Genomic DNA, 21939 nt, shown 5'->3' on the forward strand with positions numbered 1-21939 from the left:
TGAAATAACTTTTCAAAAGGACGGCCATTGTTGACTAATTCCAAGCAAAATGATATAATATTGGAAATAACGCTCCAAAGGACAGCCATTGCTGGGAAGATACATGCAAAATGATCCTGGGTGTTTATCTTCCAGAACCAATACTTTATCTTCCAAAACCAAGACCTCTTTCTTTTTCTTTTCTCTGCTTTGTTTTTTTATTTTTTTAATATATTTATTGACGTGGCAAGTGTTGATTCTCCTACAGTTGCAATTGTCGGTTGTATATAGAAGAACTGTTTCAGAAATGCTAAACTCGCACATGGAAACCCCCATCAGGCTCCTGACAGTGGGGTTTTTTTTTTTTTTTTTATAACTTAATGAGTGTGGAAGTATTTTTTAATTATGTTTTGAATTTTTTTTAAAAAAATATTTGAAAATTTTAAAAAAATACAAGAAAAAAAAAATTATCCCATGTGTGGCTGTGCCGCTGTTGAACCACTCTACTTTTTCAGCTAGTTACTGAAAAGTCCACGTGGCGGGATACCAGAGGTGGACTAGAGATTCTGGCCTGGGCTGAGGTCCATTTCATGGAGATAAGATTAGCCGTTATCTGTTACAGCTACCGGTAGCTCCCTTCTCTCTTCTTCTGCTGCTTTTTTCTCTGAGCGACTCCAATGGCATTGTGTGGCCCCGCTACTCACGGCCTTTCCCTTGTCTGCTCCAAAAGCCACGCAAGAACGAGAAGGCCGAGAAGAAGTAGAGGCTCTGGGGTGGTTCACATTCTGGCGGCGTATGACGTGACTGGAAGGGAAGGTGTTCAAGTGGTGGGGTACGAAGAAGGACAACTGGACCGTCCCAGATGGGTTGGTGCAACCCCTCTCTCTCGCCTCGTCGGTGCTCTAATTTCGTTCAAGCCCCTCTACTCTCTGCTCAAGCTCGGAGCCAGACGCGTCCTTATCAAGTCTCTCTCTCTCTCTCTCTCTCTCTCACACACACACACACATCTCCTATGCATTTTTTTGTGGATAATGATTTTTCAATTCTGGGTTGTGGTTCGAGCAGCACTGCTGAGAAGAAGAACATTCCGTGGAGGGAAATGACAATGGAGATTCTGGAATCAGATGTATACAAGGAATTGGAGAGCATTCAGAACCCTTCAGTTGTATACCCAGACTGTAAATTCTCTATTTCTTGAATTCTCATTTTATTGCTTTTCTCCTTTATGTATATTTCTGTATGTTCGTTTCTATTGGCCTATGTGTTGTTGTTGCTAAAAGAGGGAAAAGAAAAGAAGATGAATATTTTCGAATCTGAATTTCCTGTTGTTGTGTTTTTCAAAGTGAAAATCGGGCAATAGAACCCATGCAGTGAAGATTTTCTTTTTTTATCTGTTCTAGACATTGGATAATCTAAGATATGAACATATTGTAGTTTATTTATAGTTTATGAAATGTATTGGGAACTTCTAATGTCAAAGATTTTCTACTTTCAATGTGCTTCAATTGAAGCTTAAGCATCTTCTATGCATATTCGGAATGTCAGATTCAAATTTCAGACAATATGCTTGACTTTTGCAGCATGTTAAGAAGTCAAGTTCCTATTATAATGCTAAAATAGTTCTCTTTGCCAGTAATATATGGATCCTGTGGTTCGAGTTCAAATCTAAAACGAATAGCATGTAATTAGTCAGTTAATTTATATTTCAATCAAAACTAATTAGATTACGACTTTGTGATTTCCAATTTCTGGTGTTTTGGCTTTTGATCACTATTTTGACAAGATGACTCCATGACTGTGCTGTGTATCTGGAACAGGTTGCTTTATCCTTGCCATGGTGTCACTGGTTCTACACAGTTTCTGTGATTGCTAAAAGTTTATTCATTGTATTATAACTAACCCTCACAATAATTGTCATGCCCTTTCAGAGGACAATGGTAAATAAAAAGATGCCACTATTATTATTGGAGCCCTCTAAAATGGTTTCTGAACAATTTATAGGGCATATTTGGGTGGTTTTCTATTTGTGTTGATTAAATAGTGAGGATCTTAGGTCATTACTAATCCCACATTTTAAAGTTCCATTCTGGTCCCTAGATGCAATCAAGCTAATTTTCTTCCAGGAAACTGAGATTTCATTACTTTTACTTCTTTTGCAGGGTGGGAAGGGAGCAGGGCGTGAGAATGCTTGTTAAAAATTAAATTCACTCTTTTCCATGAATTTAGGGTTTTAGGTGGCAGAGCTGTTGACCCAGAGTTCAAACTTTGGCTCTATTCTAAGATCTTAAATTTTAAATTGATAGGAAAGAGTAAATCCCAATAGCGTTTGTACCATGATATACCACTTTGACCCCCAAATGCTTAGGTTTGTATGGTAGTTCCTTGGACACTTTATGACACTACTTCCTAATACAATAGCAATTGGTATATCCCTATTTTATTTTAGTGAGAAACAATATAAATTCTCAATAACAATTCTTCCTAGCTCTGTGGGTGATTCACCAACTTCCATATAAGCAGAACATTAAGTGTGAAATTTAAAATTATAATATGGAATCTGCCTTTTTATCCTTTTATAATCCTTGCTTTTATTTGGTTAGCCAAAAGTGGCTAAAGGAAAAAATTAAAAAAAAAAAAAAATTCTTTTATTTGTACATTCAATTCATTAAGGTAACTAACCTTCCATCAAGAAAACTCTTGGCTGTCCCTAATTCTGCATATTGGATTATGTTACAATTGGACCAAGTTTCAAAAAAATAAAAGTATTACCTTGAAGTTAGTAGCACTTGCTATTCATCTTCATTTAGTACACCAAGTAATTATTGACTGCTCGTCGTGCAGATTATTTGAATCCTTTCCATGCATATGATGAGGGCAACCTTTCATGGTTGGTAAGTTTTCCAGCTTTATTCTGAGCTGGTTAATATGCTTATACTTCTCTTTGTGACTTTTCAAAATTTTAAATGCACCAAGTAGCAAGGGTTCATCTATAAAAAAATACCTTGGCTATTTTTTCTACTTGTACATGTCCAAGACATTGATGGCACTAGTGGACACAATGGCAAGTGCGTACTGATAACTGTTTAATGCTATTATCACATGAGTAAAAGGAGTACTGATTAAGTGAATAAATCAATGCTTTCCTATTAGATTAGGTTTTTGGGTAATCGAGTACCAATCAAGCCTCTCTCCACTCTAATAACCTCATTCGATGGGAAAGAGTGATGCTTAACTGTTCTAATACCGTCATAAACTACCAGTTCTCAGAAAAAGGTTTTATATGTTATTTTTAAACAGCGTGAGAGTACATGCAATAAAGTAGACTTCTACAAGAATTACTAAGATGGAATGAAGTAAGCAGAAAACATATAATCAGATGCTAGTAATTTATACTAAAACTTGTATTTTCAGAAGCTGATTGAGCTTGTCGATGTGTTTGCACATGGTCAGAACATGTCCCTTATAAATTTCCAAGTAAAATAGTCTTGATATTTGCCCTTCGAGGACAATCCCTAGGGGTTGGCTCAAGTGGTAAAGGCCTTGGGTTTGGGGATATGCTCCTCCCAGGTCTAAGGTTCAAATCCCCTTGGGTGCAAACAATCTCTAAGGGCCATCGGACTGGGAGATTTTCTCCTTGAATTATCTGAGATGCATTTGCGGGAAACTCCTTGTCCTCGCCTGTGCGGCCCCATGATTAGTCGGGATACTGTTCTTGGACACCTGGTGCCAATAAAAAAAAAAAAAACAATTTGCCCTTCGAGGATCAAAATGTGGTCTATTTTCGCTTTGGCTTCTGCTGCTAAAAGTGAGTACATACAGCCTCTCTACTGGTCATTAGTCAAATTTTCCATCGGATTAACGGGTTTTTTTCTGTCTTATGTAGTCCCTCTCACTGGTGTGCAAAATTCAAGGTTGAAAATAAATTCACTAAATGTTTGCTTTTTATGTAAAACATATCTTGGACTCTTGTTAGTAACAATGCATGCCTGATCTTGCTGACTATTAATCTGAGGCCCTCTTGTTGTTAAAATCTAAGGCAGGAGAATCCTTCATACATTGCATGTTTCATGTCAGGCCGCTGCTGAAGCAGAGGCTGCAACCTTGTCAATGGCAAGACGAGCTGTACCTGGTGCTTCTTCATTAGATGAAGCTAATGAAATAATACGTGGAAATTGGCTTCAAGCAATTGAGCAACATCATCTACAGTATTCTGGAAATTCCATGATCAGGGACATTCTAGATATTGGATGCTCTGTAGGTGTCAGCACAGGATATCTTGCTGACAAGTTTCCGTCGGCCAAAGTGACTGTGAGTGCAAACTTTCTCTCTCGATGAAATGACTAAAACAGTGTATCATATAACAAATCACCTTGGAATATGTCACCTTGTAACTCAATAAAGAATTTAATAGGTATTACTCTATATTTACCTAAACTTTTATTTGTATTGATGCAGGGTCTAGATTTGTCACCTTACTTTCTTGCTGTAGCTCAATTTAAGGAAAAGAAAAGATTTCCTAGAAAGAATCCAATCAGCTGGATTCATGCAAATGGGGAAGACACGGGATTGTCTTCCAACTCATTTGACATTGTTTCCATGGCTTATGTGGTATGTGATACTGTCTACTTAGAACTAGACTAAACATAGTTCTACAGTTTCTGCCGCTAGATATGTTAGTTTCTTCTCTGGTGTTCTTAAAGCTGCTAAATGAATTGTTCCATGCATGTCATTCATTCCTACCAAACAAAAAGTAATTCATCAAGAACAGAACTTACAATATGTAGCTATTTTCAATGCTTGCCAATAACCTGTGCAGCTATGTCAATAGTCTAATACATATTAGGGTAAACAATTATTTACCTCCCTATGTGAAGCATAATTAATTACAAGTTATCTCCCTCATTTTAGCAAATTTATAAGGTGGATTAAATTTTTATATTGTAGTTAACCAATAAAGTGATTCCATGTCATTGTCTATTGGGCACCTTAGTTGCACACTTCTTTTTATATTTTATGTTTTGGGCATCCATGTAGAGCATATTAAATTTGTAATGAGGTTTACCGTAATGTTTTAAGTTAAAGAATTAAAGTAGAATTAGATCTAATCACTAGGATGTAACTTCTAATTTACTCATGTACTGAACATGAATTCTCATGTGATAAAAATCAACATCAAATAACCGAGAAATCCTTGCAAGGGACTGGATGAAAAGACGGGGGATACTTCCCCCATAAGATAGATCATAATAGATTGATTGCCCATTCAATGATGATAGAAGAAATGCTCCTGAACGCTATTTTAGAACTTGGGGATTTGAAAACTTCCAGAAAATTTCCTGAACGCTATTTTATAACTTTGAGTACTTGAAAAATTCCAGAAACAAAATGTGGTCCAAAAACATGTTTAACTTACTTTTCTTAAAGCTTTTCATGAGAGAAATTTGTAGATAATTGTGCCTCTCACCGCCTAATTTCTTTGAAGCTTCATGAATGTCCTAAAAGAGCAATAGTCAATCTAGTGAAGGAAGCATTCCGTCTCCTTCGACCTGGAGGCACCGTTGCCTTTACAGATAATTCGGTAAATAAACGCAATAAATACTTTTAAGTCATAATGTGTTGTGCTGTTATAATAACGCTCGTGTTACTTTTTCTCTCTTTTGCAGCCAAAGTCCAAGATCCTTCAGGTATGACCACAATATTTTCTGAGTTTTGCTATTGACAAGCCTGGTGTCATGGTGTGTCAACATACCACTTGTTGTGGAACCAGTTATAGTTATAAAAAAAGTAAAAATACTAATAGTTTCTAACTATTGTTGGTCCCATTTCAGTTGTGTGTTGGTGTGGCAGAAATCAAGTTTGTAAATAGTTTTTTTATTCAGAGATGAGATGACATGGTTTTAGATGAAAGTTGAAAGTTGAAAAAAATATTATTAGAATATTATTTTTTAATATTAATTGAGATTTGAAAATTTTGAATTATTTATTATATTTTATGTAGGAATTTGAAAAAATTGTAATGATGAGATGAGATGAAACACTTTCCGAATCCAATAAGGCTATTGTTTGACAACGTTAATAAATAAGTGTTAACCAGTTCGAGGAACTTCAGTTTATGCTCAATGGGCTTTTAATTGTTGCAGGAATTGTCTCCAGTTCTGTTCACATTGATGAAGAGCACTGAACCGTTTTTAGATGAATATTACTTGACTGATTTGGAAGGAACAATGAGAGAAATTGGCTTTGTGAATATAAGAACGCTTCTGACAGACCCAAGACACAGGACAGTGACTGGCACAGTGCCTCGGTAAGAGATCAAACTTGATCCAATTGACAACACCATTAGCTCTCTCTGCCACAGTCAATACCACAAATCTACAAGGTTTTCATCATGTACCATATAACGTTGAACCAACTTTTGAGGATTTTCAGTTTGTATTTTGTTCTTCTTGGAGTCGCAGATGTCGTATGTATTAACATATAACATGGGGCTTTTATGATTCGTTGTTATCTTGGAACAAAATAACATGTTCGTAATTGAGAACAGTGTATAGGCATCATGCAAAGAAAATTATGTCCAAGCTATGACATTAGTTGCACCATAAGTTGGGTTCTGACTACTCGGGGAGTCTTATGCCATTAGCTACAAAGATCTGATATGTGGTAATCAGTTAAAGATGTTTTCAATGATTAATGGGAAGTTGTAGCAAAGAAAACAAACTTTCATATTTGTTGATGCAGTACACGCCCCAATATTACTCAAAGATTGGACGTGAGCAAATTGTGGTCACAATAGCATTTGAAATAATAAACACTTGAAAATAAACTGAAAACTTCTATATGTAATAAACGGAGTTCATATTCTTATCTCGAACAGAACCTTCAAACCAACTCAAAACTGTTTTTTCATAAAATTTGAAGGAAAAAGTTAAACTATTATATAGATGACACTTATTTCATAACTTTTTTTTCTAATCCTCTCATGTGTCTTATGAGCTTCCCTACCGGAATGGTCCTCCTTAATATTTGTAAAATATGAAATTTTACGGGTAGAAGATAAGTCCACGATTTAGTAAAGTAAGATTGATTAAGCTGACTGTAACTTATGAGCCTTAGCTATAAACTCATAAATAAAAATATTCACTGCAATAAATATTCATCATGATGAACGTAAAATTTGTAATGGGAACTACACATTTCAATGGTAGCTATTTTCTTTTCTTTTCCATATATTTCACTCCATATGGATTCTACACCTTTTTTTATAGACCTTCGGTTTAGTTATCCTAATTCCCTGTTAACTTTTATTTTCCTAAAATCTTTAATGAATAAGCCACGACAAAATACGTAAGAATTCATGCTCATGAAATCATTATTTTCTTTTTGGCACAAATCAAATATTTCATGAAATAATATTAATAAAATAAAAAATGCCCATAAACATTTAATAATACAGCGTACTGATTAAATCTACTTACCTTGATTTGTCAAATCACTTCAACGCTTTAACTGGTATTACTCAAGACCTAACTAAAATATTCGTACAACTTGTTAAAAGCTAAATCATAGAAGCTTCATATTTCAAGACAAATTTCTGGTGTGGTAAATTCATAGCCCAAATTTCTATGGTGTATCGACTTCAAAGCACAGTTTTTAATTTCGTATCGTACTGGTCAGTACGGCTGATATTTGTCATACCGACCGTTGGGCCGGTACAGATACAATATATGTTTCGTACCGGCCCAAATACCGACTGTACCGGCCTCAATTTCGGCCTATACCGGCCTATAGTTCAGCCTTCAATTTTTTTTTTTTCATTTTTTCAAACTATAAGCTTATTTTTTTACCCCCAATTCAGATTAGACTATTTATAATATATATATATGTTTTTATATATAATTTATTCATATATAGACTATTATTTTGGAATATAATTTATATATATTTATATATATAATTTATTCATATATCGACTAATCCGAAATGGTATCGGTACCAAAATATTTCGTTTTAGTGCCTTAACCGGTACGACTTCCGGTACGGTATTCAAACATTGCTTCAAAGACTTCATCACTAGCTGATATGAACCCACGGGAATGAATTCCTTGAACCCACAATCAATCTGAAAACTCTCCAAGAAAGCCAAAATCAAGTCAACGATGGAGAATCAAGACCCGATGAGAACTCGTTTCAAGAATCTAGATTATATTAAAATCTAGACCCGTTGAAAAACCCTTCTCAAGAACCCAGATTACAAAGGAGGAACGCCACAAAGATTGTGATTTACCTTTGATAAGTTCAAAAGTTCAATTAAGAACAAGAGGAGTAAAACTCAACTCACAATGAATAAATTCATCAAATTTCATAAACTTCATAATCTGATTAGAATGAGGCTACATAGAATATTTAAAGCAAAACCTAATGAAACCCTAGCCAAAATAAACCCTCATCTTCCAAAAGTGCCCTGGATGAACAGTGCCGCGCTACAGTAACTCGGCTACAGTAACCCTAACCTTAGTTCAATAAAATAATAACTTTCCCAACATGCCCTTGCATAGGCCCCCTTAAGTGCTTCTCATAATAAACTCAATTATTCTAAACTAATAAAATAAGTTCTTTAAATGAATTAAATAAGTTGAAACCCTTCAAGAGCCCAAAGCCTTTAAGTCTTGTCGTTGCCCTCTTTCGTAGCTGATCAAATGAATTAAAAGTGGATCTTCATCCTTCAAGCCCCATCTTGAATGTTGGGCTATTGCTAAACTCTTCCCAAGTGGATTGCATCAATCCTTGCATTGTCTCCTTGATCTTCTTGACCCATCTGGAAGTTGCAAATGATCTTTAAGACTAGGCCCATCTTGAATGATATGAACCCGCGGGAAAGAAATCCCTTAAACCCACAGTCAATTTGAAAACTCCCCAAGAAAGCCAAAAATCAAGTCAATGGATGGAGAACCTAGACCCGAAGAGAACTCGTTTCAAGAACCTAGATTATATTAAAATCTAGACCCGTTGAAGAACCCGTATCAAGAACCCAGATTACAAAGGAGGAACGCCACAAAGGTTGTGATTTACCTTTGATAAGTTTAAAAGTTCAATTAAGAACAAGAGGAGTAAAACTCAACTCACAATGAATAAATTCATCAAATTTCATAAACTTCATAATCTGATTAGAATGAGGCTACATAGAATATTTAAAGCAAAACCTAATGAAACCCTAGCCAAAATAAACCCTCATCTTCCAAAAGTGCCCCGGATGAACAGTGCCTCGGCTACAGTGCCGCGCTACAGTAACTCGGCTACAGTAACCCTAACCCTAGTTCAATAAAATAATAACTTTCCCAACATGCCCTTGCATAGGCCCCCTTAAGTGCTTCTCATAATAAACTCAATTATTCTAAACTAATAAAATAAGTTCTTTAAATGAATTAAATAAGTTGAAACCCTTCAAGAGCCCAAAGCCTTTAAGTCTTGTCGTTGCCCTCTTTCGTAGCTGATCAAATGAATTAAAACTGGATCTTCATCCTTCAAGCCCCATCTTGAATGTTGGGCTATTGCTAAACTTGTCCCAAGTGGATTGCATCAATCCTTGCATTGTCTCCTTGATCTTCTTGACCCATCTGGAAGTTGCAAATGATCTTTAAGACTAGGCCCATCTTGAATGATATGAACCGGCGGGAATGAAATCCCTTGAACCCACAGTCAATTTGAAAACTCCCCAAGAAAGCCAAAAATCAAGTCAATGGATGGAGAATCTAGACCCGAAGAGAACTCGTTTCAAGAACCTAGATTATATTAAAATCTAGATCCGTTGAAGAACCCGTATCAAGAACCCAGATTACAAAGGAGGAATGCCACAAAGGTTGTGATTTACCTTTGATAAGTTCAAAAGTTCAATTAAGAACAAGAGGAGTAAAACTCAACTCACAATGAATAAATTCATCAAATTTCATAAACTTCATAAACTAATTAAAATGAGGCTACATAGAGTATTTAAAGTAAAACCTAATGAAACCCTAGCCAAAATAAACCTCCATCTTCCGAAAGTGCCCCTGGATGAACAGTGCCGCGGCAACAGTACCGCGCTACAGTAACCCTAACCTTAGTTCAATAAAATAATAACTTTCCCAACATGCCCTTGCATAGGCCCCCTTAAGTGCTTCTCATAATAAACTCAATTATTCTAAACTAATAAAATAAGTTCTTTAAATGAATTAAATAAGTTGAAACCCTTCAAGAGCCCAAAGCCTTTAAGTCTTGTCGTTGCCCTCTTTCGTAGCTGATCAAATGAATTAAAAGTGGATCTTCATCCTTCAAGCCCCATCTTGAATGTTGGGCTATTGCTAAACTCTTCCCAAGTGGATTGCATCAATCCTTGCATTGTCTCCTTGATCTTCTTGACCCATCTGGAAGTTGCAAATGATCTTTAAGACTAGGCCCATCTTGAATGATATGAACCCGCAGGAATGAAATCCCTTGAACCCACAGTCAATTTGAAAACTCCCCAAGAAAGCCAAAAATCAAGTCAATGGATGGAGAACCTAGACCTGAAGAGAACTCGTTTCAAGAACCTAGATTATATTAAAATCTAGATCCGTTGAAGAACCCGTATCAAGAACCCAGATTACAAAGGAGGAACGCCACAAAGGTTGTGATTTACCTTTGATAACTTCAAAAGTTCAATTAAGAACAAGAGTAGTAAAACTCAACTCACAATGAATAAATTCATCAAATTTCATAAACTTCATAAACTAATTAAAATGAGGCTACATAGAGTATTTAAAGTAAAACCTAATGAAACCCTAGCCAAAATAAACCCCCATCTTCCGAAAGTGCCCCTGGATGAACAGTGCCGCGGCTACAGTACCGCGCTACAGTAACTCGGCTACAGTAACCCTAATCCTAGTTCAATAAAATAATAACTTTCCCAACATGCCCTTGCATAGGCCCTCTTAAGTACTTCCCATAATAAACTCAATTATTCTAAACTAATAAAATAAGTTCTTTAAATGAATTAAATAAGTTGAAACCCTTCAAGAGCCCAAAGCCTTTAAGTCTTGTCGTTGCACTCTTCCATAGGTGATCAAATGAATTAAAACTGGATCTTCATCCTTCAAGCCCCATCTTGAATGTTGGGCTCTTACTAAACTCTTCCCAAGTGGATTGCATCAATCCTTGCATTGTCACATTGATCTTCTGGGCCCATCTGGAAGTTGCAAATGATCTTTAAGACTAGGCCCATCTTGGTTCCCATCACGAAGAATGAGTAGCTGAAGAGGCTCGTAGATCTGGAAATGGGGTCATTCGTACGAGGGTAAGGAAACTGGTACCGAAAGGCGAGAATCAAGCCTAAGGCGAGTAATGGTCAAGGACAAGACCCGTGGGAATGTACGAGCCTTTTGGAATAATAGGAGAATGCTCATAGGGCAGCATTGCCATACGCATAAACCCACACTTCATCTGAAATGTCACATTTGGAGTGGGTCTGCAGGGAAAAGGCTACGACACTGGTAGAGATATAGTCAAACACCACGTGGGAGGGCCTCACTCAAGGAGAGACTACAGATTGGGCCCAAGGTAGATCATAAGGACATGTGTACCTTGATATGATAGTCTATCTATTATAATATAGTGGGATGACTGAGACCATATGGCTCTTATTCAACCATGCCTGCAATTAGAAGTACGTCGGAAGGACATTTGACGATCCCGTTGTATAAATGGCTTAAGGAAAAAGCCAAAAGCTCACTTTTGAGATATTAAGTGTTCAAGTTCCTTTAGAGTTGGAGTCTTTGAACGAAAGAGAGCAGTGCAACATTGCCGTAGACTTTTTACTACTATGATGTAGGTTAACTTCTAAGATAGTACTAAAAAATGTGGGGTAAATATTGTGGGTATGCATGGGATTTGCATTGCATATTCTATAACCTTTCCCATTTCTGATCATAAATATTTTCATTCATTATGTTTACGAATATTTTTACTTCGAGTTTGAATATCTTTACTTTGTGATTTTATGATCTTGACGTTTGGCTGGCTCAAATTTGTGATGTGATGATTTCGGGTGAGTGTGTGTGTGAGTCTTACCGTGTGTCAATCATTGTGGACGGGTAGACATTCCCCAAACCATTCCTACAACACATTGTCACTAATGTCATACGTGAAGGAGAATGACTCATGATGATTGGGGTGGAACTTGTATTGTCCTCACTTGGTAGATAGGAAGGACAATACTTTTGGCGTATCATGTGTGGTGTCTTTGAGTTGCTTGGGCGCCTAATGTGTTCTCTGGTGCAACATGTATGTCTATTTGAGATCTGGTGATTTGAAATATGTCTGTGTGAGATCTGGTGACTTGAAACATCTCTGTGTGAGAACTGATGATTTGAAACATCTCTGTGCAAGATGTGATGATTTGAAATGTCTCTGTGATGCCTCAGATTTTCGCTAAGATTTCATTCGTAAATCTGGTGGATATTATTTATTTATCTATTTGGGTTATTGGCTAAGTATTGAAAGAATTCTTTAGGTCACTTTCTATTTTTGTTGGATTGGATCTTAGAGTTCTAAGTAAGCTCACAAGAGAAAAATAGAATAAAAGAAAAACCCATAGGAATTCAGCCCATTAAGGACTTTGGCTTTGAAAGGCTCAAGTTTACCCTCTAGGCAAGGAGATGGTGCCACTTGGCTTCAAGAAGGAGTTTTTGGTCATTTTAGGAAAATCACTTCTCATTTGAACTTTGGGAAAAGACAAGGATGACACTTGTCAAGCATGCATTGGATATCTAGAAGAAAAGTGGAAGAAGCAAGGGCGGATTTGGCTTTTTAGAAGAGTTGGCCAAGTGTCATGCATGCAAATGAAAGGTGAAGAGTTTTGTCTTGGAAAATGGCAAAATCTTGCATAGGGAAGTGGAACCTAGGGAAGAAGCACCTAGGTTAGCACATTGGTGCCACTTGGCAAACGTGTTTGAAGGTTTCTAGAAGAAGCTAAAGAGATGGAGGATGTATGGGTTCGACCACCACACACTCACACACTCCTCACATGCCACATGTCTCGCATGCACACCTCACATCTAGATACATTGAACCTAGATGTTAAAATGTATGAAAGAATGATGGGACATGGTTTCGGGAACCCCAATGGACTACACAAGCACCAACAAGATTTTTGTGAGTTCTGAGAAGATTTTGCATAGGTTCAATGTATCTAGATGTGAGGTGTGCATGTGAGACAAATGTGAGATTTTCTAAAAGATTTACATTGGAACATTAAGAGACTTTCGGATCCCTAAGCCACACGCCCACCCAAATTATTTTGACATTTTTCTATTTGTCATTGAGGAAAAAGTTATAGAAGGGAGTAGAAGAGACAATGCATGAAAAGTACCCTTGTACCCCTAGGATTTCGGCCACCACATTGCCATATGTCATGTTTTGAGTTCTTGAGAAGCATAAGGAAGTGAGAGAGCCACCTAGGGAACATGCATAGGAAGAAGAAGCTTCTTGCTTCTGGAAGAGTAAGGGACATGCATGGGAAAAGGAAAAGACACATGGGAAAATGAAGAGACACATGGGAAAAAAAAAAGACACATGGGAAAAGAAAGAAGCACATGGGGAAAGGGAAGGAAGCATGGGGAACATGCACCCACATCCTACATGCCTTTTGCCACTTGGAAAGCATGCACAAGTCTACAAGGTTCAAGTCTAGGGTTAGGATTTATCAAATGACAATTTTGCCCCAGAGATTCATTGAATCTGGACCATATGGGGGAGCATACCCAAGGAGCCTCTTAGGATTTCGAATTTTGACAAGATGCCATGCCACATGTCACTCATGTAGATGATCTTTTGGATTTCCGAAGGAGAGACAAAGAAGGGGCTTTGACACATGACGTCCATGCAAGGATATTCTTAGATTTCCTAGGAAAAGCAAGGATGAGGGATATTTTGAATTTCCAAGGAGCTACACCACTTGTCCTACACGCATCAGAAAAGACACCACTTGTCCCACATATATCAGAGAAGATGCCACTTGTCCTACATGCATCAGAGAAGACGCCACTTGTCCTTCATGCAATGGGTCACTAGCAACCCATGGAATTTTGTTGGAAAACTCTATATAAAGGGAGAGGAGTCACAAGGGCTTTTCGGATTTTACATGCTCTCATTCTCTCCACACTCTCTTACACGACCACTTAGAGATTTTCTCCACTTTCTCACACTTTCCTTCATACCAAACAAGGGAGGCTTGATTCAAGAGAGGGATTTTGGCATTTACAAGCAGGAACAACAGTAAGAACTCAGTTTCCTTTTGTTCCTACACACACATATCACATATTCAACTCAAGATGAGTTTTGAACCTCAAGGGAGTTCGAATATGGTGAAACACACAATTTTCACATCTGCTCATGGGAAACGAATTAGGGTTTTCTAGAAGTGTAGAGAACCGAAAGTTTGAAGGAACAAATCCTCTACACATTCGGCCACACTAATGTAGTTTCATACTTATTCGAGATTAGTCAAAGATATAAGGAAGTTGAAGGGTTTCTTGATTCAAAACCCTAGAAGTCGATTGGTTTGGAACTTCTTAAGCCTTAGTGATAACCCTAGAAACCCTCACACACTCAAGAATACGGATTAGGGTTTTCGAACCCTTATTCTAACAAGTTATATTTCGATTTACAGCTTGCTATTTGTTTCATTTCGTGGATTTTTGCAAGTATACACTCAACCTACTCTTGGTTAATATTCGTATATGATTGTGTAAATCCTTCCATGATTTTTGATTGCTTTGTTTGTAATCTCTTGGTTGTTTGTTTGAATATGTTAGTATGATCTTGAGTAACTTTAAGGAAGGAATTATATGTCTCGGATTTATAATAAAAATGCCATGAAATATGCTTATGAGTTTCGGTTTTCACTTGTCTAAGGTTGATGGTTTATGTAATATGAAGTTTCAGTTTGAATATGCTTTGGAAGTTTCGGACCTTGGTCAAAAACCTATGATTTCAAGTTTTGTTTCACTATGTCTTGATTTCTATATTTATATACTTGAAGTTTCGAACATGTTTATGTGATGAATCTTCATGTTTTTGTGCCTACGATTCGGCCTAAGCAAGTTTTCATAGTTCCATGTATATGGTTTGATAACTCTTATGGTTTATATTATCATGCTATGAAATGAACATGTTATGCGTGGTTGTTTCATGCACGACATTTCATATGTCCTATGTCAAGTATTAGTAAGCATATTTAAGTCTCATGTCACATGCATTTGGGGAAGAAGTGTTTTCAAATAAGTATTTTCGAAAAGTGTTTTTAAAGAAAATTTTTTCAAAGAAAATTTTTAATCACGACCCCAAGTGCTAGGGGGGAATGTCCTAGTGGAACTCCTCTGTCCACTCTAGAGTGCTTAAGAATGGAGTGGTAACCCTTGGGTCGACAAAGAACAGTCGACGAACCTCGAATGGATTCTTTTTAAAGGATACCGGAGTGGGGAAGCACCTAACGCTCGTGGTGCAAGGAGGGGAGCCGTGTTGTATCCACCCTTTGAACAGGGATGAGAGCTCATAAGATAAGGATCACTTGATGAAAATCTCGTGATATGATAAGGATCACTCGATACAAATCTTGTGATATGTTCTGATAAGGCAAGTTCTAAATAAGTTCACGTGAATAAGAAAAGTTAAGAAGTTTTTATGGAAAGCAAAAGTCTCTGTTACAAGTCTTTTGAAAATGGTCAAGTGCATAAGTCAAGTTCGGGTCAAGTGCATAAGTCAAGTACATGTCCATGCACGCATTTCATGATATACCTCTTGTATGCTTGTGTTAACTATTGTATGTTGCGTATTTACTTGCTGAGATTTCTCAAAATCTCACCGTGATAGTTTCCACTACCATTCCCAACCCGGAATGGTAAAACCTTTAGCAGGACCAGGAGTAGCGAGTCAAAATAATGATGATCAAGGCTAAGGATGTGCTCAACTCGAATAAAGAACGGATTTAGCCATGACCTACTTGGAGATAGTTGAGAATAGATGGATGCTTTAATGACCTCTTTGTTAAGGCCTTTGTAGAATACTTGTTATGTTGAGTGTAAACAAAGAACTTGATACTCCATTACTAAGAAGTTTGATTTAAAGCTACGAACGAAGAAGTTGGGATATTAGTTTTATTCTAGTACAACATTTTAAAAGACATTTTCCGCTGCGATTTATTGCATACTGCTAGTATACATAGGTGCATTGCATCTTATCTATCATATACAAGGGGTATGTAGCCTTGATTTGTATATGTCTTGGCGTTTTAGTCACCATCAAATCCCAAGCGGGAGTTGGGGGCGCCACAATCTCTGAATCCTAGGTGTTGCAGACTAGGTGGCATTCTTGACACCATGAATCCTCGCTAGGTCCTTTACCGAGGAATGAGACACCACAATATCTACGTACAAAATTATTTAATAATACTTTTTTGACTAAAGAGCATTAACACCAAAACATATAGTTCATCTCAAGCCAATATCAGTTTGCATAAATGAACATAAAAAACACAAAAAAAAAAAAAAAAAAAGCCCAAACCTGCAAACTGATCACTTGTTCTCCCAAAATTTCATACATAATAACGTATTGTATATAAACCAACTAAATTTAAGATTATTCGTAACACACCTACAACAAAACTCCATTCTCATTTCAAAGTCAGAACCATCCAAGCAAAGCATTGCTCAAAACACGTACCTAACAAATTTCAAACTTCTAACCGATCTCAATTTTATCCTGACCGAAATAGATATTCTAAAAATAAGCAACTTACATTAAAGAAAAATCACACACTTGGTACCATTAACCATATCATAAAGACTAACTACAAGAGGCCTTACCAAAATGTGGAGATAAAGAGGAACGTAGCAAAACGAAACACAAAATGAGAAGAGATGATTGGTGTGAGTTGTGTACTTCGTTCTATACCTATTTATAAAAGAATTACAATATTTTGGTCAAATACGAATTATGTATTTTTCAAGAGCCAATACGGGTTACTAGAGAGTTGTGTTTTTTTTTTTTTTCTCTTCAGTGGCTTCCTCTAATTCAATTGTCTTCTCCACATCCTCAAATTCAGACCCCTATCCATATCCTGTTTCACAAAATGTATCGAATTATGTCTCTCAAACTCACTTCCAACAATTTTCTGCTCTGGAAAACTCAGATGTTCAATATCCTTGAACGTTATGACCTTCAAGGTTTTATCACGGTGATATACCCACTCTATCTCAGTTCATTCTTGATGAATCTAATACCTCTCAGCCTAATCCACTTCATCACAAGTGGCGTAGGTCTGATAGGCTTGTTGAAGTTTATCTAACAGACACCATGAGTGAGGAAGTTTTAGGCATTGTGGTTGGTCTTAAGTCTTGAGTGCCCTTGTTCATGCTTTTGCAAGGGTGTCCTCTGATCGTAGTCTTGCACTTAAGCAATGACTCACTTCCATCACTAAAGGATCTGATTCCTTGAGTGAGTATCTGAGGAAATTTAAAAGAATTTGTGATGAATTTGTTGCCATTGGCAAGCCTGTTTCTGAGCACAAGAAGTCTTGGTGGCTTCTCAATGGCCTTGGTAAGGACTTTGATCTTTTTACAGCTTCTATGCTTAAGCCGCCTGTTCCAGCATTTAGAGAATTAGTAACTTTATTGGAAAGTTTTACTGAAAGATACAAGGCCACCTATTCCACAGCTTGAATCAAGTGGATCAAAACTGGTTCTTCTTCTTTCAGACTCATCTTGAGTGTTGCGCTCTTGCTGGCTTCATCCCAAGTGGATTGCACCAATCCTTGCATTGCTTCCTTGATCTTCTTGACCCTTGATCTTGTAATTGGCCCATCTGGAACTTGCAAAGGATCTTTAAGAGTAGGCCCACCTTGGTTCCTATCATTCTCCATCTCCTCAAAAGGATTCGACCTCGAATCTTCACCTACATCAAAAAGAGAAAGATCAGAAACATTGAAAGTTGCAGAAACTTTATACTCACCTAGAAGATCCACTTTATATGTATTGTCATTAATTTTCTCAAGAATTTGGAAAGGTCCATCTGATGGGAACCAAGATTGACCTAGTCTTAAAGATTATTTGCAACTTCCATATGGGCCAAGAAGATCAAGGAGACAATGCAAGGATTGATGCAATCCACTTGGGACAAGTTTAGCAAGAGCCCAACATTCAAGATGGGGCTTGAAGGATGAAGATCTAGTTTTAATTCATTTGATTAGCTACGGAAGAGGGCAACGACAAGACTTAAAGGCTTTGAGCTCTTGAAGGGTTTCAACTTATTTAATTCATTTAAAGAACTTATGTTATTAGTTTAGAATAATTGAGTTTATTATGGGAAGCACTTAAGGGGGCCTATGCAAGGGCATGTTGGGAAAATTATTATTTTATTGAACTAGGGTTAAGGTTACTGTAGCGAGGCACTGTAGCCGCGGCACTGTTCATCCAGGGGCACTTTTGGAAGATGGGGGTTTATTTTGGCTAGGGTTTCATTAGGTTTTGCTTTAAATACTCTATGTAGCCTCATTCTAATCAGATTATGAAGTTTATGAAATTTGATGAATTTATTCATTGTGAGTTGAGTTTTACTCCTCTTGTTCTTAATTGAACTTTTGAACTTATCAAAGGTAAATCACAACCTTTGTGGCGTTCCTCCTTTGTAATCTGGGTTCTTGAGATGGGTTCTTCAACGGGTCTAGATTTTAATATAATCTAGGTTCTTGAAACGAGTTCTCATCGGGTCTAGGTTCTCCATCCATTGACTTGATTTTGGCTTTCTTGGGGAGTTTTCAAATTGACTGTGGGTTCAAGGGATTCCTTTCCCGCGGGTTCATATCATTTGGTATTCAGAGCAAGGTTTCCAATCAGGTCTGATTCTATCTTTTAATTTTAGTATCCTTAAATTTAATTCTAGGGCTTCATTGTTCTAGGGTTGCCAAAAAAAAAAAAAAAAATTGAAATAAAAAGTAGGCTGCCGAAATTCTTAAGTTTTGGGTTTGGCTGAAATTTGCATCACCTAGGGTTTCAAAATTCTAGGGTTTCCTACATCTCTAAGTTTGTCAATTGCTTGGAGTGTCGTTCCATTGATTCTTTTCTATTTCATTGTCCATGTTTGTGTGTTTGAATTCAATTGGTTGGTTTTCACAATTGAATATTGCTGTTTGTGGATGAATTAGAAAGAAAAGAAAAGAAAAGAAAAGAAAAGAAAAGAAAGGAAAGGAAAAGAAAAGAAAAGAAAAGAAAGGAAAGGAAAAGAAAAGAAAAGAAAAGAAAATTCCAAAAAAAAAAAAGAGAAGAAGTTGAAGAGAAGCGAAGGTAGCATATTCAAAGTTGCTACATAGTTACAACAATGAGAAAGAAAGAAATTTGTTTTTTGAACCTTACCATCAAAGGGGCTGCTGCATACATCACTCAAGTTGGTATCTTGTCTTATTGCTACTCTTTCATTCGTATAACTTCATTGATTCTCGTGTCGTTTTTATTCCTTCATGTTTCTCTTGTTCTTGTTTCCTGAATCTAATTACTAGTTGGGATAAAACAAGGTTGCCTTGTCTTGATTGAGTTCATTTAGTTCTGAAAGAACTTGAGTGGAAAAACTATTGAGGTAAAAAGCAAGAGAGTGTGAGACTATTATCGGGAAAAAGCCATTAAGAGTGAAACACGAGTAGAGTGTCATTATTCGAGTTGAAACACGTAAGGGAGTGTGTGAGGTTTTCTTTTTTACCACTAACATTCTTCTGTGCAGCACCTTGTAATGTCTCATCGGAGTAGCTCATCACCAAGGGGGCGAGTAGATAACTCATCCTTTGTGTTGCATGCCATGCAACATGAGTTTGAGCGGTTGAACTTGGTGTTAGGTGAAGTGAGGAATAGCATGGATAATCAAGAAGCAATGGTTAGAAATCTGCAAGCAGAGAAAGATAGGAGGCGACATGAGCCTAATATTAAGAATGGGTATGAGAATGGAGTATGGTGAGGATGAGGAAGTGCTAACATCTGAAGTTGGATTGGGTAGACATAGAAGAGTTAGGCATGGAAGAGGCCTTAGGGCAAACTCAGGGGGTCGAGATAGAGTAGATAAGAACCTTGGAAGCATCAAAATGAAAATACCATCATTCCAAGGTAGAACTGACCCTGAAGTTTATTTAGAGTGGGAGAAAAGAATAGAGTTAGTGTTTGATTGTCATAATTACTCTGAGGAGAAAAAGATGAAGTTGGCTGTAATTGAGTTCATTGATTATGCGATTATTTGGTGGGATCAATTAGTATCCAATAGGAGGAGGAATTTTGAGAGGCCTGTAGAAACATGGAGAGAGTTGAAAGCTATCATGAGGCGGAGATTTGTACCTAGCCACTACTATAGAGACCTCTACCAAAAATTACAAAATCTTATACAGGGGTCTAGGAGTGTAGAGGACTACCATAAGGAGATGGAGGTGGCTATGATTCGGGCTAATGTAGTGGAGGATCGGGAGGCCATAATGAAAAGATTTTTGAGGGGGTTGAATAGGGAGATAGCCAATGTAGTTGAGTTGCAACATTATGAGGAGGTAGAGGACATAGTGCACATGGCTATGAAGGTGGAGAGACGGCTAAAAGGAAAGGGTACATCAAGGTATACTTCGGTTTCTAGTACTTCTTGGAAACCAAAGTGGGACAAAAATGATCAAGTTGTAGCAAAGGAGAAGACCGAACCACCAAAGGGAAAAGATTTGGGTGAGGCTGAAACTTCAAGAAAAAGTGAGAATGAGCTTAATAGTAAGAGTGAAGGTGACAGTGAAAGTGAGATTGTGCTGAAAAGAAAGAGTGAAGGTGAGATTGAGAAGAAAAGAAACAGTGAGACCGAAATGGAGAAAGAGAGAAAAATGAGAGAGAAAAAAGAAGAGAGTGAGACTAAGACCTCAAGCAAAAGAGAGAGTGAGTTGAAAAATAAATGTGAGGTCGAGAGTACAAAAAAAGATGAACAAAAAGAGAGTGACAGAAAAAAAGAGAGTGAAAAAGAAAAAGAGAGTGGAAAGAAAAGTGAGTGTGAAGAAAGTGAGAGAAAAACAAAGAGAAAAGTGAGCTTTTTTGCTAAGGCGAGTCTTAATCCTAACGAACTTGACGTATGTTTGCCTAGTATTGTTGTCTCTTTGTTGCAGGGATATGAGGTCGTGTTTCCAAGTGGTGTATTTAGTGGATTGCCATCTATTAGGGAGATAGGGCACTACATTGATTTTGTGCCAGATGCGACAATTCCTAACCGACCTTTCTTGGAAAAACATGAGTCATTGACACACTTAAAGGGACAAGGTAAGTTGTTGACTAGAATGCTTGCTAAGCGGGAGGATTGTATTGAGACTTTTCCTCATGTATTCAAATACACACAAGGTATGAAAAATTTTGTGGTTGATGCTTTAGCAAGAAGGTATGTCCTTGTCTTCATTTTGGATGCAAAATTATTGAGACTTGAATATGATAAGGAATTGCATGCTAATGATGATGACTTGGCTAGTGTGTATGGAACATGTGAGAAATCATCTTTTAGTAAGTTCTATAAACTTGATTGGTACTTGTTTAGAATGATTAGATTTTGTGTACCTACTAGTTTTATGCGTAAGTTGCTTGTGTGTGATGGACATGCTGGTTTGTTGGGTAACCTTGGTGTAAGGAAGACGTTTGTTGTGTTGCATGAATGTTTGTGGGAATATCATTTGCCATTCAAAGACTTGTTGCACGAATGTTTGTGGAAGTATCATTTGTCATTCATTGATGTATTGCATGAGCATTTGTGGGAGTATCATGTGCCATACATTGACGTGTTGCATGAACAATTGCGGGAGTATCATTTGCGTTTCATTGAGTTTGCATATAATTGGAGTGGTCATTCTGGTAAAAATAAGATTTCAAACATGTTGCATGAACGTTCATGGGAGTATCATTTTCC

The 21939-nt window shown here is 37.2% G+C and overlaps 1 protein-coding gene across 1 annotated transcript; it reads left to right on the forward strand.

Moving 5' to 3' along the window:
• Positions 1 to 596: 596 nt before the first annotated feature.
• On the forward strand, positions 597 to 6575 carry LOC108984487. Its single transcript, XM_018956470.2, has 8 exons — positions 597 to 943; positions 1045 to 1157; positions 2821 to 2870; positions 4054 to 4287; positions 4435 to 4587; positions 5462 to 5557; positions 5643 to 5663; positions 6120 to 6575. Exons 1-8 carry the CDS (start codon positions 657 to 659, stop codon positions 6285 to 6287), a joined length of 1122 nt encoding a protein of 373 aa, XP_018812015.2. The 5' UTR covers positions 597 to 656; the 3' UTR covers positions 6288 to 6575.
• Positions 6576 to 21939: the final 15364 nt, after the last annotated feature.

The sequence above is a fragment of the Juglans regia genome, chromosome 13, assembly GCF_001411555.2.
Source record: "Juglans regia cultivar Chandler chromosome 13, Walnut 2.0, whole genome shotgun sequence".
Taxonomy (NCBI): Eukaryota; Viridiplantae; Streptophyta; class Magnoliopsida; order Fagales; family Juglandaceae; genus Juglans; species Juglans regia.